Raw genomic sequence first — 13,377 nt, forward strand, 5'->3', positions numbered from 1 at the left:
GTAGCTGACCACATTGACACTATGTATTTGAGCTATGATTTCTGGTTAATATAAAAATTCATCAGCAATTACCAGGACAAAAAAAAGGCAGATTTTTTCCTGGCAAGTTAGGAACTCCTAAACTACTATTTTGGGAGATTAAGTTCAATATTTATGGACAGAAGTATTTATTTTCACATGTAAAACAATGTAAATCCATGTCACGTTCTAATTCTGTTAGTCTAACTCAGCGTGTACCACTTCCAAATAGAAGAAAAATAACATGTAATCAGACATTTTAAAACAAGCAGTAGAATTATCTTTATGTAATTATTAAGTTTCAAAGCTTCAGATAACGTTGCTGACAGTGATGCTCAGAAATAATGAGTCAGGCATTGGACTTTGTCACAAAGTGGACACACAAAAGCACGAGGATTCTGGAATCCTCAGGAATTCAGGAATAACAAAGGTGTCTCCTCCTGTCTCAACACAGCAGCCCAATAAGAAGTATAGGCTAATAGGGACTACTCCCCTTCTCAGCAGCCAGAAATTCTGAAGAAAACAAAGCAATTTCCCTCCGGGGGAGGGGGGGGGGGGGGGGGGGCAGAGAAAATGTGTAGGGGGAAAAAAGGAGACAACCCTAAGAAAAACTCAGAAGAGCATCCTAACTGACACCTCTCGTAATTTCTATTTTCAACAGCTCAAGTGACAAAGTGTTTGGCTTTTCTTCAAAGATAATGCTGTTGTACAAATCTTGTGGGACCTAAAATCTTCTAGTTATTTTTATCCCTCGCTGCTTACTGTAACCATTTAATAACCTTTTAATCCTCAGATGAATTCTCTGAGGTGAAACATTAGGTGCCCTTATATTTTCAGGAAGCTATCTGATCTCATTGTTGTACTTTGTGTGAGCTTCCCAAAGACTAGAAATGCCTTTTGGGCTCTTCTGGACTCTGACACAGGCATCCTGAAGAGCCTCACATATTATAAAAGCAAAAGAAATAAAAGTTTGGGTAAAATAATCAATTAACGTGAGTGTTGAGCAAGAACCTAAAATCCATAAAATATAGGACATCCATAATACTGTCAGACTGCATTTTCAAAAACAAGGTCCTTCCTCTTTCGTATACTATGAAAGCACTTTCATTAGTACTGTGTTTTTCAGCTTTATGCAATGTCCATGCTATTTTATTCTGTTACTAGGCAAACAAATGTACTTTACCATAGCTAGAAGCTAGATGTGCTAATTAGCAATGTTTTGTGTCATCAGTACCATAAAAAGACTTTATAACATGTTAAAAAGATTTCTAACAGAACTTCAGTCTCCTGCAAAGATGTTACTGCCAGCCACTTCCAACACAAGCATCATCACCAACACAGACATTCTTACACAGTTCTTCAAAGAGAAGGTTTTAAATATTTAGTAAAAGGTTTTAACAGCACCCTCCCATTGCCAATTAGTGACAGTGATACCATTTAAATCTTTGATGATGACAACACTAAAAATAAATAAATTGCACTCCAACTTGGTATCACAACATCGCTAACCTTCATTATGCCATAGGGGTTTACACATTTCTCTGGCACACATTTGGAATACCATTTTAGTCACACACTGCAAAAAAATTAATAAAATGGAAGGAAAAAAATACATAAAAGAGCACCAGAATGGGAAAAAAAAGCACACAGAAAAGTATCAACAGGTGGAAGAACTAAATATATTAAGGTTCTTTAGCCTACAAAAAAAAAGATTACATACAGCAAATGTGATTAACACCTTTCAACTCATTTGTGGAATACAGAAAGTGAGTACCAAACAATTGCTCGTTATCTGTTCTAACAGGAGAGCCCAGGGACAGCAGGTGAACAAGTAGCTGCCAGGTAAAACCAGGCAGAAAAGGACTTCACACAACACGGAGTTAAGAAACTGCCACAGGACACCACAGTGGTGAAAAGCTTACAAAAGTCAAACTGGCCTTTGACAACTAATGGGGAAAAAAAAAACCCATAAGGACTATTAAACACTTAGCTCCAAATCACTTAAGGCTGGGAGCAGATGCCAGGAAAGGAGACTTTTTCTATTCTTCTATCTCGTAGCAGTTGCTGTTGAAGGCAAGCTAATGAGTCAAGTGGACTTTTGGTCTGACCCAGGGCAGCCTTTCTTACATTCACAAGGGCTGGCAACTTTTGAAGACTGGAGGAAACAGATGCATCTACCCTGAACTGTGCAGTCAGCCTTCATAGTAGGTTCAGGCCTCAAACCCTGAGTGACCTAAACCCACTGTGAAGGTCAACTGCCTTGCAGTGAAACTCTCTTTCTGTTACTCCTTTTTGGGGACTCCCAAGCAGACATGAACTATTGCAGTATTGCACACACCACACAGAGAGCTCTCCTCTCTTCTATCACTTTGCTGGGAATAGAAGGACCTCCACTAGGTGTTGAAGAAGAAAAGCAGGGTATGGCCAGTCTGTGGTCTCTCTGTTGCTGAAGAAGAAGAGCCAAGCTGTGTGAGGGATGGGGAGAGACAGAGAGGGTGACACAAACTAGAACCATGACAAGCAGAACAGTAAAAGGCTAATGTTATGAATGCTTCAACAGCCTTACCTCTAAATCTACAAAATACCAAGAGATAACGCTCATATCTAAAAGCACTCAGTGTCTTCACACTATACCACCACCCTCAGAGCGGATTCCAAATCCGGCTGGCCACTCTCTGAAGCAGGACCAAGCATGAGGCAGGTGGTATGCATTATTTAAGACAAGGAACAAATAAAGCTGTGAAGTGTCCACCTCAAACAACAGTTGTGGGATGCATCACTGCAACCACTACAATCGGGAAGAACAAAGAGAATATAAAGGAGAGTTGGAGTTTAACAAATTAAGTACATCCAATAAGCCATAAAATGCTCTTGGAGGTTCTTCAAAAGCAAGAAAAACGTAACACTCTCCAAACTCAAACTACTTATGTCTGCTCTAGCTTTCTCCACTATGTGGTAGTAACATGCTATGACTAAATACATTCTCATTTCACATAAATATTAGTCTTTAACTCTAGGATTCAGACTGGAAATGCTTTTGGCAGCAATCTGCTAACAGCATATCTAAAAAAAACTGATCTAGTGACCATTCTCTATAAATGGCAAAATGCGCTTCAGTTGATTCAAACTACTTCCTGAAGTGATTTATTTCCAACTATTACTCAGTTTTTCCTGCCTCATGTAGCAAAAATGTATGTATTTGTAAAAACATACATATTGCAATGAACGTAAGTATTATTTCAGCAACTCGGAAACTAACTTTTTCTACAATAGGTACATGGAAGATATTGGTTCTGTTTCTAATTGACTTAAGGAAAAAGCATGGTAGAGTATATAAAGTTGCTGTCTTTCCCCTTTTTTTTTTTTAAAACAATTGTCCCTGTACCATTTATGGGAGTTACTTAAACTCAATAAACAACTGCTTATCCTAAAAACACCAACAATATCTTATAAGAAGAAAACAATCTAAACAAAAGCTTTGACAGCCAGCTTAATTCCTGTCCTCTTAGTCCAAATTGCACTTTAATAATACAAAGAATTAAGTGATGAAATTATGGGGTTTTTATTTAAATGAATAGTCATTTACCCTTTATTTTAAGGAATGCAGTTAGAATAAACAGTTGACAAATGTCAAACACTCTGTCATCAGGAACGAGGTAATGAAATACCTAAAGCAGCCGGGATTTTCCATCATTAAGAGGTGCTACATGAAAGGAAAATTATATACACCATTCTGCTGTTGCAGAATTTCACAATCATTCTTCCTCTCCTATCCTAAAAAGGACAGTAAAGGATGGGGATATGTTCACATACATGGACACTAACACATCAAAGCACGCACAGAATCTTATAATGCTCTGCCTTTTTTAGTGAAGGCAAAATAATAATGCTGGAAAGTACAAAAATATAAAAGATAAGAAAACAGGAAAAGAAAAAAGAAGTTACAATCACAGAAGCTCAACCGTAAAAAGAACTTGAAAATTCTGTGGAAGTGCTTTCTAACAAACCGCAGCAGTTCTTTTCCTTCTGCAATAGAGATTATCTCATCATTTAAAGGAAATATCAAACCATTTTCAGCAATTTTGGCAAAGGTATCATGACACTAATACGCATAGTACCAATTATCCACTATATATTTGTAAGGTACCTATTTCTTACACCATAATAAAATAAACTTATTTCTGGGTTCTATTTAAGTAAGTATTTTTACAATGAATTTGGAAATCTGGCTTAGTAAGTTGTTATTTTATATTTCTCATTTTACAAAACGCTCAGACACTACTCTGAAAAGGGGTTGGTTTGTTTGTTTGTTTAAAGACACTTGCCTGGGCTTATGAACTATGTACTACAATTTACAGAACATGAACATCTGGTATCTGAAAAGATCCCTGAACACAACACACAATCTGAAGTACTCAGGGATATTTTATGACTTATTCCAAAGGGTCAACTGACATTAAAAGAAACCCCAGGAGAGGCAGAAATTAATCACATCTATTTAACTTTCCCAAGGCTGCACCAGTTAACGCTGTGATCCTCAGTACTGCTGATTTTCAGTCACATGCTGTATTGCACTCTTCAATGTCTTGAACGTTGATGTTTTGCAAGGTCAAGGTCTAGGAAGCAAGAGGTGGTTGAACTCGGGCATGCTCTTCTTCAGAAGCAAGGGACAGATGAGTCTATACTGACAGTTCTGGAAAACTAACTAGTTAAGTAGAAATTAAGAGAGGTACTGCAGTCAAGAGGATGGGCAACGTATCTTTCCAAAGGATCGCTCCATACATAATCTCCTACAACAGGGAGATGTAAGTACAGTGATGGTACTACCCCATGTTTAAAAGGCATGCCAGATGTGAAAATCTACTGTAAAACAGTAATGATAGTCTTTATAAATACAACTGCGAAACAAGGAAAGATGACGCTTGATACTTACTCTTCTTTAAAGACAAACAAACCAGCCCCTTTCAAAGCAGCTTTTTTATGCCAACACTGCAATCTAGTAAGGATATTATAAATTTGCATTTACTATCTATTATTTTAATTTATTTAGAAGGAAAGACATTTTCTCATAAATTATATTTCTGAAATAGACTCTGCAACATCATATTGCCCAGTTTACAGGCGGTAAAGAGTAAAAATAATTGATTTTTAGTTTAACCATGGAGTATGTAATTTGAACTTATATTGAAAAACCATAAACTGCAATAATTTAATGAGGGAAAAATCATGCATCCTTGTATGATGGAAATGACAGCACAGTTAAATCTGGCTGTTCACCTGAAGATGGAAGAATTGCATGCATGTTAGAGGTTAAGTTAAAATCAGAAAGAACCTGACAAATTGAAGATATGATCTGAAATAATCAGGATGCAGTCAGTAGGACAAATACAAGCTTTTAAATTCTGGGCAGATGATTGCTTTTGCCCATATACAAAGAGGAATAATCAGCCAGCAGTTCTGCATAGAAGGATGACAAACAAAAGGTGATTAAAAGACAAAGAGCATCACACTGAAATTTATTAGCAGTTGATCCTGTAACAGAGCAGTAGAGCAGAGTAGACTGACCTCTGGAGGTCTCTTCCAGCCCTATTTTTAAACATTCTCCAATACACATATACTGCTGCTTTTTATCATATTCTCCTCTTCTCTGTGTAAGTTAAATGTAAATTATTGTACACCTTTCTTCCCCCAACATCTACCTGCTACTCTATTTGTATTTCTGAATTTTGAACACAATCCCAAATTTGTGTGCAAAGATAAATATTTTACAATCAATATACTATCATTAGAATATGAATGTGTGTTTTAAGTTAACTTGGCCTTTAAAGGTAGACAATTGGCAAATTTTATTTAGGGGTTTTTTTTTAATAGTCAGTGAGAATAATGTAAAGACCTATGTCGTTTTTACCCATGGACCAGTAAAGGCTGGGAAACTAAGCAATTAACTTGTCCTGTCAGTCTCACTTCTAAGTTTCTAATCTTCCGTTAATGCAATCAAATCATGGGAGCACTGTATTATCTGTGAGCCATGGGTAGGAGACCACTGCTGTAATTCCTAGTTTAAAAGAAGTTTAAACTAATAGTCATATCTTTGATTAAGCCTAATAACAGGTATAAAAAACCTCATCAAGTATTTGTAATGATTTTTACAGTCTATTAATTTTCTTTTTTCACCACTGAACAGACTGAACATGTTTTGTGGATATTCTAAGGATTTAGGGGTGGAGAGGGTGAAGGAGTTGCTAATATTGACACTAGCCAAGCTCTTTACTCAACAGAAATAGAGAGATAAGCTCTTCCAGAAGCTCTTCCAGAAGAAAAGCTAGAGAAGCTAAATTCATTCAAATTAAACTCTCACTCCAAGTCATCTTTTGGAAAAATTACTTTCTCTTCATGGGCTATAGTAAGTAAGCTAACTAAGTAAGTGCTGATCTTGGTTAAAGCGAATATTGTTATGTACCTATTTCTACAAACACCTTTTGTTTCTTTTTAATAGTATTACATATATCAAAACAAAATTTTGATTACTGTGGTCTACAGAGAGTACCAGCTCAAGTAAAAATATATACCAAATGCAATGAACAATATACCCACTCAGTGGCTGTGACACAACACATATCCCAGTCCAGCATCACTGTTAAAAGTATTAAAATGCCCGATACACAAGTCTAACGTATATATGCTATACTGTACACTAAGACCTAAGGTATACAGCTTTTGTATGACAGAAAACATGATTTAGGGAGAGCTGCTATATGGTGTTAAGTATTGTTTTAAAATATAGATTATCTTTTTTAAAATTAGGAAGCCAGTACACCACAAGTAGTAGAGGATTAAGTAGGAGGAATACAAATACTCTTGGGTGCTGGTAACCTTCTATAGTGTAGCTGTGAGCCCAACAAATCAAAAGAGAAAGTATCCCCTAGAAGAAAGCTCCGGGACTTAAGAGAGCTGCAGTTAGCCATTCAGATCTCTCATACTATCTGACAAACCAAAGAGATGAGATAGTTTCTTCTTGTTGATTTATTGTAGATCTAAGAAACAAACAAAAAAAAATCCAGAAACAGCTCAGAAAAATCTACTCTTCAATTACCTAGCTGAAAGCCTGCCCAAGGTAAGACATAGGAATAGCTCAACTATCACAGCCTTGTTTCCTAAATACATACTTTTTTGGTAGTGTCAATTTTGGTGTCAGTTAACACATGTGCTCTGAGCAAAATATCTTCCATTATTGGGACATTCATGTCTTTCTTCCACATGGATCTTCTGTAACTAGGAAGAATTCAGCTCATACTGTAGCTTTTTGATCCCAAGGCAAAAGAGTGTGGAGAAGGAAAGTACATGCTAGGGTTGTCCCTCTTTCCTCTACATGGATGTTTTCTTTGAACTTTAGGAGCCTTAGCACCTTTGAGCCTATGACTGCTCAACCAAGTTTACTTGAAAATGTCCAGCACATTGAAAAGCTTACTCAGGCAGAAATTAATTTTATATGTATGTGCACACACATATATATAGGTGTATATCTATAAAAACAGCATCATTGCACAGGTTTCTTTCCCAATATGAAAGATGACTGAAAAATCAGGTAATTTCATATACTTTAAACTGACTTCAGCAACCTAACTCCTTTATATCCTTTTAGATGGAAACTGAACAAGTATGATCTATTCCTGGGTCTCCACGAAGACTTGCTAACATGCCATTATGTCTAAGGTAATTTAGGATGCAGAAAACCTAGATCTACTGAAAATACCACTTTAGAATTTACCATGAATGCAAATGGTTTTATTAAAGTCTTTAAAAGATCACAGTGGTAGAAAATACTGCATAACATTCTCCATATTTCATATTTCGTACACCTGATACAAGCATGTATACAGTATGAACTAGAGATCGTAGAAGACTGAACAAGATAGTAACGTATGCTGACATTTTAGTAAGAAAAAAGATGATCTTCATGCATATGCTGTAGAACTCCCCAGCTGCAGAAAGACACAGATATAAGAATGTTTCATTTCAAAAGCAAAGCTCCACTGAAAATTATACCCTAGAATATCTACCTGCTAAATTTGGTTCCTCTCTTCTCACAGACTTTGGAACTTAGGAGTAGCCAATGCTCAGCAAGTGCATGGCTTTACAAAATGAATGAGTTTACAGACAGAATAAAAAAGGGAGATACAAGTTTGTTTATGTTACTAGCCAATATATTTATTGACCCCGAGATCAGTATTACCATATGCAAAAAAGCCCCTGGACTTTGCTTCCAAACACATGTTGATAAGAACACTCCTGCTCACAGAATGCCAAGCCACCCTTCTCCATTTACTTATCTTTGTTGTCTTCCTAACTAACTGCAGTCTCTCCTAAGTATCTCTCTTCTCATTTTATTACTGTAACACCTCATCTAATAGAGACATATTTATCCCATTGGATCTCTTTCTGTCCAGGTCTACAGTTTTGACAAACTGTGACGTTCCATAACTGTTTATTGGAGACCCCTCAAAGCAAGATTCTCCAACACCTACCACCTCAAAGTCTCTGTAAGAAAAATGAGGAGGAACCTCACACAAAAATAAAGCAAGCCCACTGCCAACTGTCAGAGCAGCTAAGAGAAGTTCACAAGAAGCTTAAATCCACTTTGAACTGCAAGATGGACTCACTGTAAATTCATTTTGCAGAATATTACAGGAACTGTTGCAGGAAATTACATTATAGGAAACCATAGCTAGTTGCACCAAGAAAATATTACGGAAAAACAACATAATGACCAAAAAAACCCACTATGTACAAATAAGTGATATATAAATTAGCTCACAAATCAGGTATTTGAAGAGCCTAAATCCCATGAATGCACAATGTGTCACCACTATTACCTCTGAAAAATCAGAATCTCATAAATACACAGAGTAAGAAATGGAAAGTGGAAAAACCTCTATAAACACAGATATGCAGCCCCTAGCCCTCAAGTTGAGTTCAGCAAAGGTAAGCAATGAAATAGGTTATTCCATAAAAATTGCTACAAATGAAGGGCACAATCTTTAACACTTTCAGCCTAAATGCAACTTACATACGAGAGTGAAAGGCCAAGTAAACTACCATGGTACGAAGATCGTATTAGTTTTTCCAGTAACAGTGGCCCGACCACCTGTCATCATCCCAGATGACACTTCAACCTCAAAGAGTATATCCTCTTGTACAAAACACAAAAGAAAAAGCCAAATGCACAGGTGCACAGAATAAATAAAAATAGAAAGAAAAAAAATACGGAACCAGTGAAAAAAGAGAAAGAACAGAGGCTGCAAGTAAGAAAGGAAAAAAAAAGGCAGCAACTGCTCTGAGAAGAGTTATCAAAATAGCCAACCAGTGGAAGCACAGACTAAAACCAAACTAAAATACATTTCAGTGCTCCTGATTTTCATACACATACATGCAGTTCTAAAGAATTTAATCTCAACTGGAACTATTACTCAAATGTGAATTTTCTGTTTGTGACTCAAAAGCCTACTCCATATATTGTTTAAGAGCAGTTTTACATCATTGATGTAAGTTACTACAACTCCAGGAATAGACTACATTTTATTTTTTCCACTCCGTTTTACAGACTTTTGGTCTGCCAGAGTGGACAACAAGAGGTATCTTAAGGTTTACTACTCATGCCAGATTTTCCAAAAGGTTTCGTATCAAAAACTAGGCATCCACACAACCAGATTCAAACTACCTGTGAACTGCTGAACTTAGCAGGCAGAAGAATATTCAGTATATATGAAGACAAGTGATTTTTCCCAGAAGTATTAAAACAGTCATTTCTAAAATAAGTATGGACCACATAACCTTAACTATAGTGTTGTCAGATTTTTTGACTCGTCAAATTATTCAATTATTCAAATGATAACACAAAGTTGTAGTAATCAGTTCTTGGCAGCTAAACTGTTGACAGTTGCAAAATGGTATTCATCAGTAATAATACCAGGAAGTTGAATTATTTTATATTCCAAAGTGCTATCATTTCTGTGGAAACTAAGAACCTTCACTTAGGTATTCATGAAATGTAATTCAAACTTTCTTTCTTTATCTCATGCTTCTTGATCCTAATAGATCACATCCCTAGGTATTGTGTCCTTGTCTGCTCCCCAGAGAGGCAGAAGGTTGCTGTATAACCAAATCATACACTACAAAGTAGTATGATGGCATGAGACATACTGCACTATCTTTCTTGGGCTACCACAGAAGAAACAAAACAGTATTAGGAAATCTCAGGCCTGTAAAAAAAAAAAAAAAAATCACTGGCAAATCCAGTAAGTATTAAGTTATTCCAACACCAAGCTCAGTTGCCCCTTGTCTATTGTTGTAATTTCTTTAACACACACACACACAAACGTACACGCCCAGCATCACTGCTCAAACAGGAAGGGTGGGTGCAGGCTGTCAAATGTGTTCCACTGCTGACTGCCCTTGCTCTCCCCTTGGTTTCTACAGCAAGGTCCAGGAGACAGTAACACAACTTGAGATACACTACTAGCCTTGAATTTCTACACATCTTTTTCTACCACCCAGCTGCCAGAACTTCATACTATAATTTTGGACGCATATAAATATCTAAGACGACAACAAATCCAGCTTGATTTTTGATCTAGTTGATCTTGATTAGCCTCAGTTCTTAAGTACTTGAAGCTGTGCTTCATTTACAGCTAGTACAGCCATTATACCAATGGAGTTATTTCTCTGTGTTCTCTCAGCCTTTTCACGGGAATTGGGAAAGCTAACCCAACACAAAGTGTCATGTCTCAGGAACCATGGCTTTAAGAAAAGAGAACAGCTGCATTTATATATGTAACTGTGTTAAAAAACACTCCCATTCCTTTTTCCCCGATCTACATTCTACCATTGATGTTCTCCCTACTTTTCAAGCTGAAACACCAGCATGCAGAATATGCAGAGCAAAGTATAAATAAAGATGTTTCTATAGGTGATGCACAACACAGCCTAGTGTTAAACGAGCTGTCACTTTTAACAAGAAAAGTGCTCCCTGTTCTACCTCTCCCATGCTCAGCCCAGTGAGATCCCGAACCTCTCATCACCTGCTGTGTGCCTGTCACACACAGCCAATGGAGCCACAAAATTGCTCCGTACAGGTGCATCCCAAATAACAAGGATACTGTGTAATCCATGTCTTTCCCTGCCAGGCTGGTGCCCATGTTGTCTTTTTACAAGACAGACAGTTCCTCTCGCCTTCTCCAACAGGAGTTGAAGCCTTCTGTTTTAATAAACCTCAAAAGATGAGATGTGTGTGTCTCCAAGCGCGGATGTGCATAAAGCCATCCTCTCACTGTTGTCCACTTCTGACCAAGGAAAAATCAAGGCCCCTCACCACAGGGAGGGGGGGAAACAAACAAAAAAAAAAGCTGCCTATCCTTTCATCTAGAGCCAAGGCTCTGTGAGCCACATCTATTGCCTGCATCTCCCGGTCTCTGTCAGAGAGAAAGAGCCAAGATCCCGATGGGGAGGAGCAAGTGCTCTCACCTTAATTATGCTGCTCCTCCGGGGGATGCTGGGCTTGCCTTCTCGCTGTTGACTGGTGGAAAATCCTTTCTCTTTGCTGCTGCTCTCCGGGCTTGCGGGAGGAGCCGATCCCGGATCTTCGCCGGCTCCCGCTAGGGCACAGTCCCCGTTGGAGACCCGGCTGCCGGCACTATCAAAGCGGGATCTCCCGCCGCCGCCTCCTCCTTCTCCATCTCCTGCCTTGAAGGCCACCTTCCCTTGGACGGGCCCCGGGGAGGAAGGCAGCCCCCCGCCGCCGGTGCCGCCACCGCTGCCAAACTCCGCCATCAGCCTCCCTGACTAGAGCAGAAGCAGTATCGCTGTCCCCCTCCACTCCTCCTGCAGCTGCTCGGCGGTGGCTCTTCTTCCGCTTTTCTGTATATTTACGATCGGGGGATTTTGAGCAAAAGTCTCTCCCCTCCACGCATTTGTCAGCCGAGGCCGCGCAGCTCCAGGAGGGAGGACAACCGCCTCAGTCGCGTCTCGGCGAGCACCCGCACTCCAGCACCTGAGGAAGGAAGAGAAACGAAACGTGACACGAAGCGGCGGCGGGCGGGGGAGCGTTACACCACAGCGCGCTGCCCGCACACACACACGCGTGGGAGGAGGAGGGACTGCGCGAGGTCCCCCGCGAGGCGCCACGCCAGGGACACGCGCGACCCGGAGGGTCCGGCGCCGCGTGGGGGCCGCGCAGCACGGCGGCGGCGCCGCGCGGGAGGGCAGTGCAGCCCTGCCGCGGGGGAGCGGGGCGGCCCGCCCCGGCCGCTGCCCGCTCCGGGGCGGGGGGAGGTTTGAGGGGGACTGGAGGAACTGCGCCGGTGGGGCTGCTCAACTGGGAGAACAAGAGAGACGTTGATGGCGGTATTTTCAGCCTTAACAGTGAAACCCACAATCGCAGAGCAACGAAGCGGGAGCGAAAAGAGAACTTGAACAACAACACACCCCAAACCCTCCGGCCCCAGCCCGGGGGAAAAGCCCGTCCCACGCACAGCGGGGACGACCCGCCGCAGCCCCTCTCCGGCCACGCGCGACGGCGAGAAGCGGCGGGAACAGGAGCAACGCCGCCGCCCCGCCGAGCACCCTCCCACAGGCGCCATCGGCAACTTTTCTCCTCTCCGCGCTGCCTGCCGACATCCAGTCGCCTCACAGCGGCTACAGCCGCGGCCCGGGCGGCAGCTCCCCCAGCCCTCCCAGTCTCCCGAGACGCTACCCGCCGTGTCTCTATCCTGCAGCCGGCCGCCTTACCCGCACGCTGCGCTCCCGCTACCCACCTCGGCGGCAAGGTGGCAAGGGGAGCCCCCCCTGCTGCCGCCGCAGTAGCCGCTTTTTCCCCCTCTCCCCTCCTCCCCGCTATGGTCGCCGCCTCTGCCCGGAGCCGGATACGGAGAGAAACTGATTCATGTGGCTGCTTTCCTCGCTCTCTGGTGGTGCCGCCGCCGCCTCCCCCGGCTCAACGCTCGGCACCAGCACCGAGGGGAGCAGCAGCCCCAGCCGCCCTCGCTAGGAAACTCTCCGGGGAAGGCAGAGCGAACGAGCCGAGCTCGCCTCCCTCCGCCCGCCGCTGCCAATCACAGGGGCCGGCCCCGCGCGGATTGGGCGGCCCCGCCGCCACCACCCCCCTCCGGCAGCTCGGGGGCGCTCCGCCGGAGGGCAGGACCCGCGCCCGCCCTGGCGGCGGCCGGCCCTTTCGCTCGCCTCGGGGTGAGCGGGGGATTCCTCCACACACTGGCTCCCGGCGCAGACGCCCCTGGCTAACACGAAACAGCCCGCTCCTGGGCACCCTGCTCCCTCCCCCGGCCTCCTCCTCCGCTCCCTGCTCCT

General features: G+C 41.8%; 1 protein-coding gene across 1 annotated transcript in view; it reads right to left on the minus strand.

Moving 5' to 3' along the window:
* PLCL2 (phospholipase C like 2) overlaps positions 1-11,872 on the minus strand; it is a gene marked incomplete at its 3' end in the record, with an annotated part of 106,061 nt that extends 94,189 nt beyond the window's left edge. The window contains exon 1 of the mRNA XM_082015633.1: positions 11,539-11,872. Within this exon, the coding sequence (XP_081871759.1) occupies positions 11,539-11,844 (306 nt within the window). The 5' untranslated portion in view covers positions 11,845-11,872. The remainder of the gene's footprint in view (positions 1-11,538) is intronic.
* Between the last annotated feature and the right edge of the window lie 1,505 nt (positions 11,873-13,377).

Source organism: Phaethon aethereus (genome assembly GCF_964289735.1).
Source record: "Phaethon aethereus genome assembly, chromosome: 2".
In the NCBI taxonomy this organism is placed as follows: domain Eukaryota; kingdom Metazoa; phylum Chordata; class Aves; order Phaethontiformes; family Phaethontidae; genus Phaethon; species Phaethon aethereus.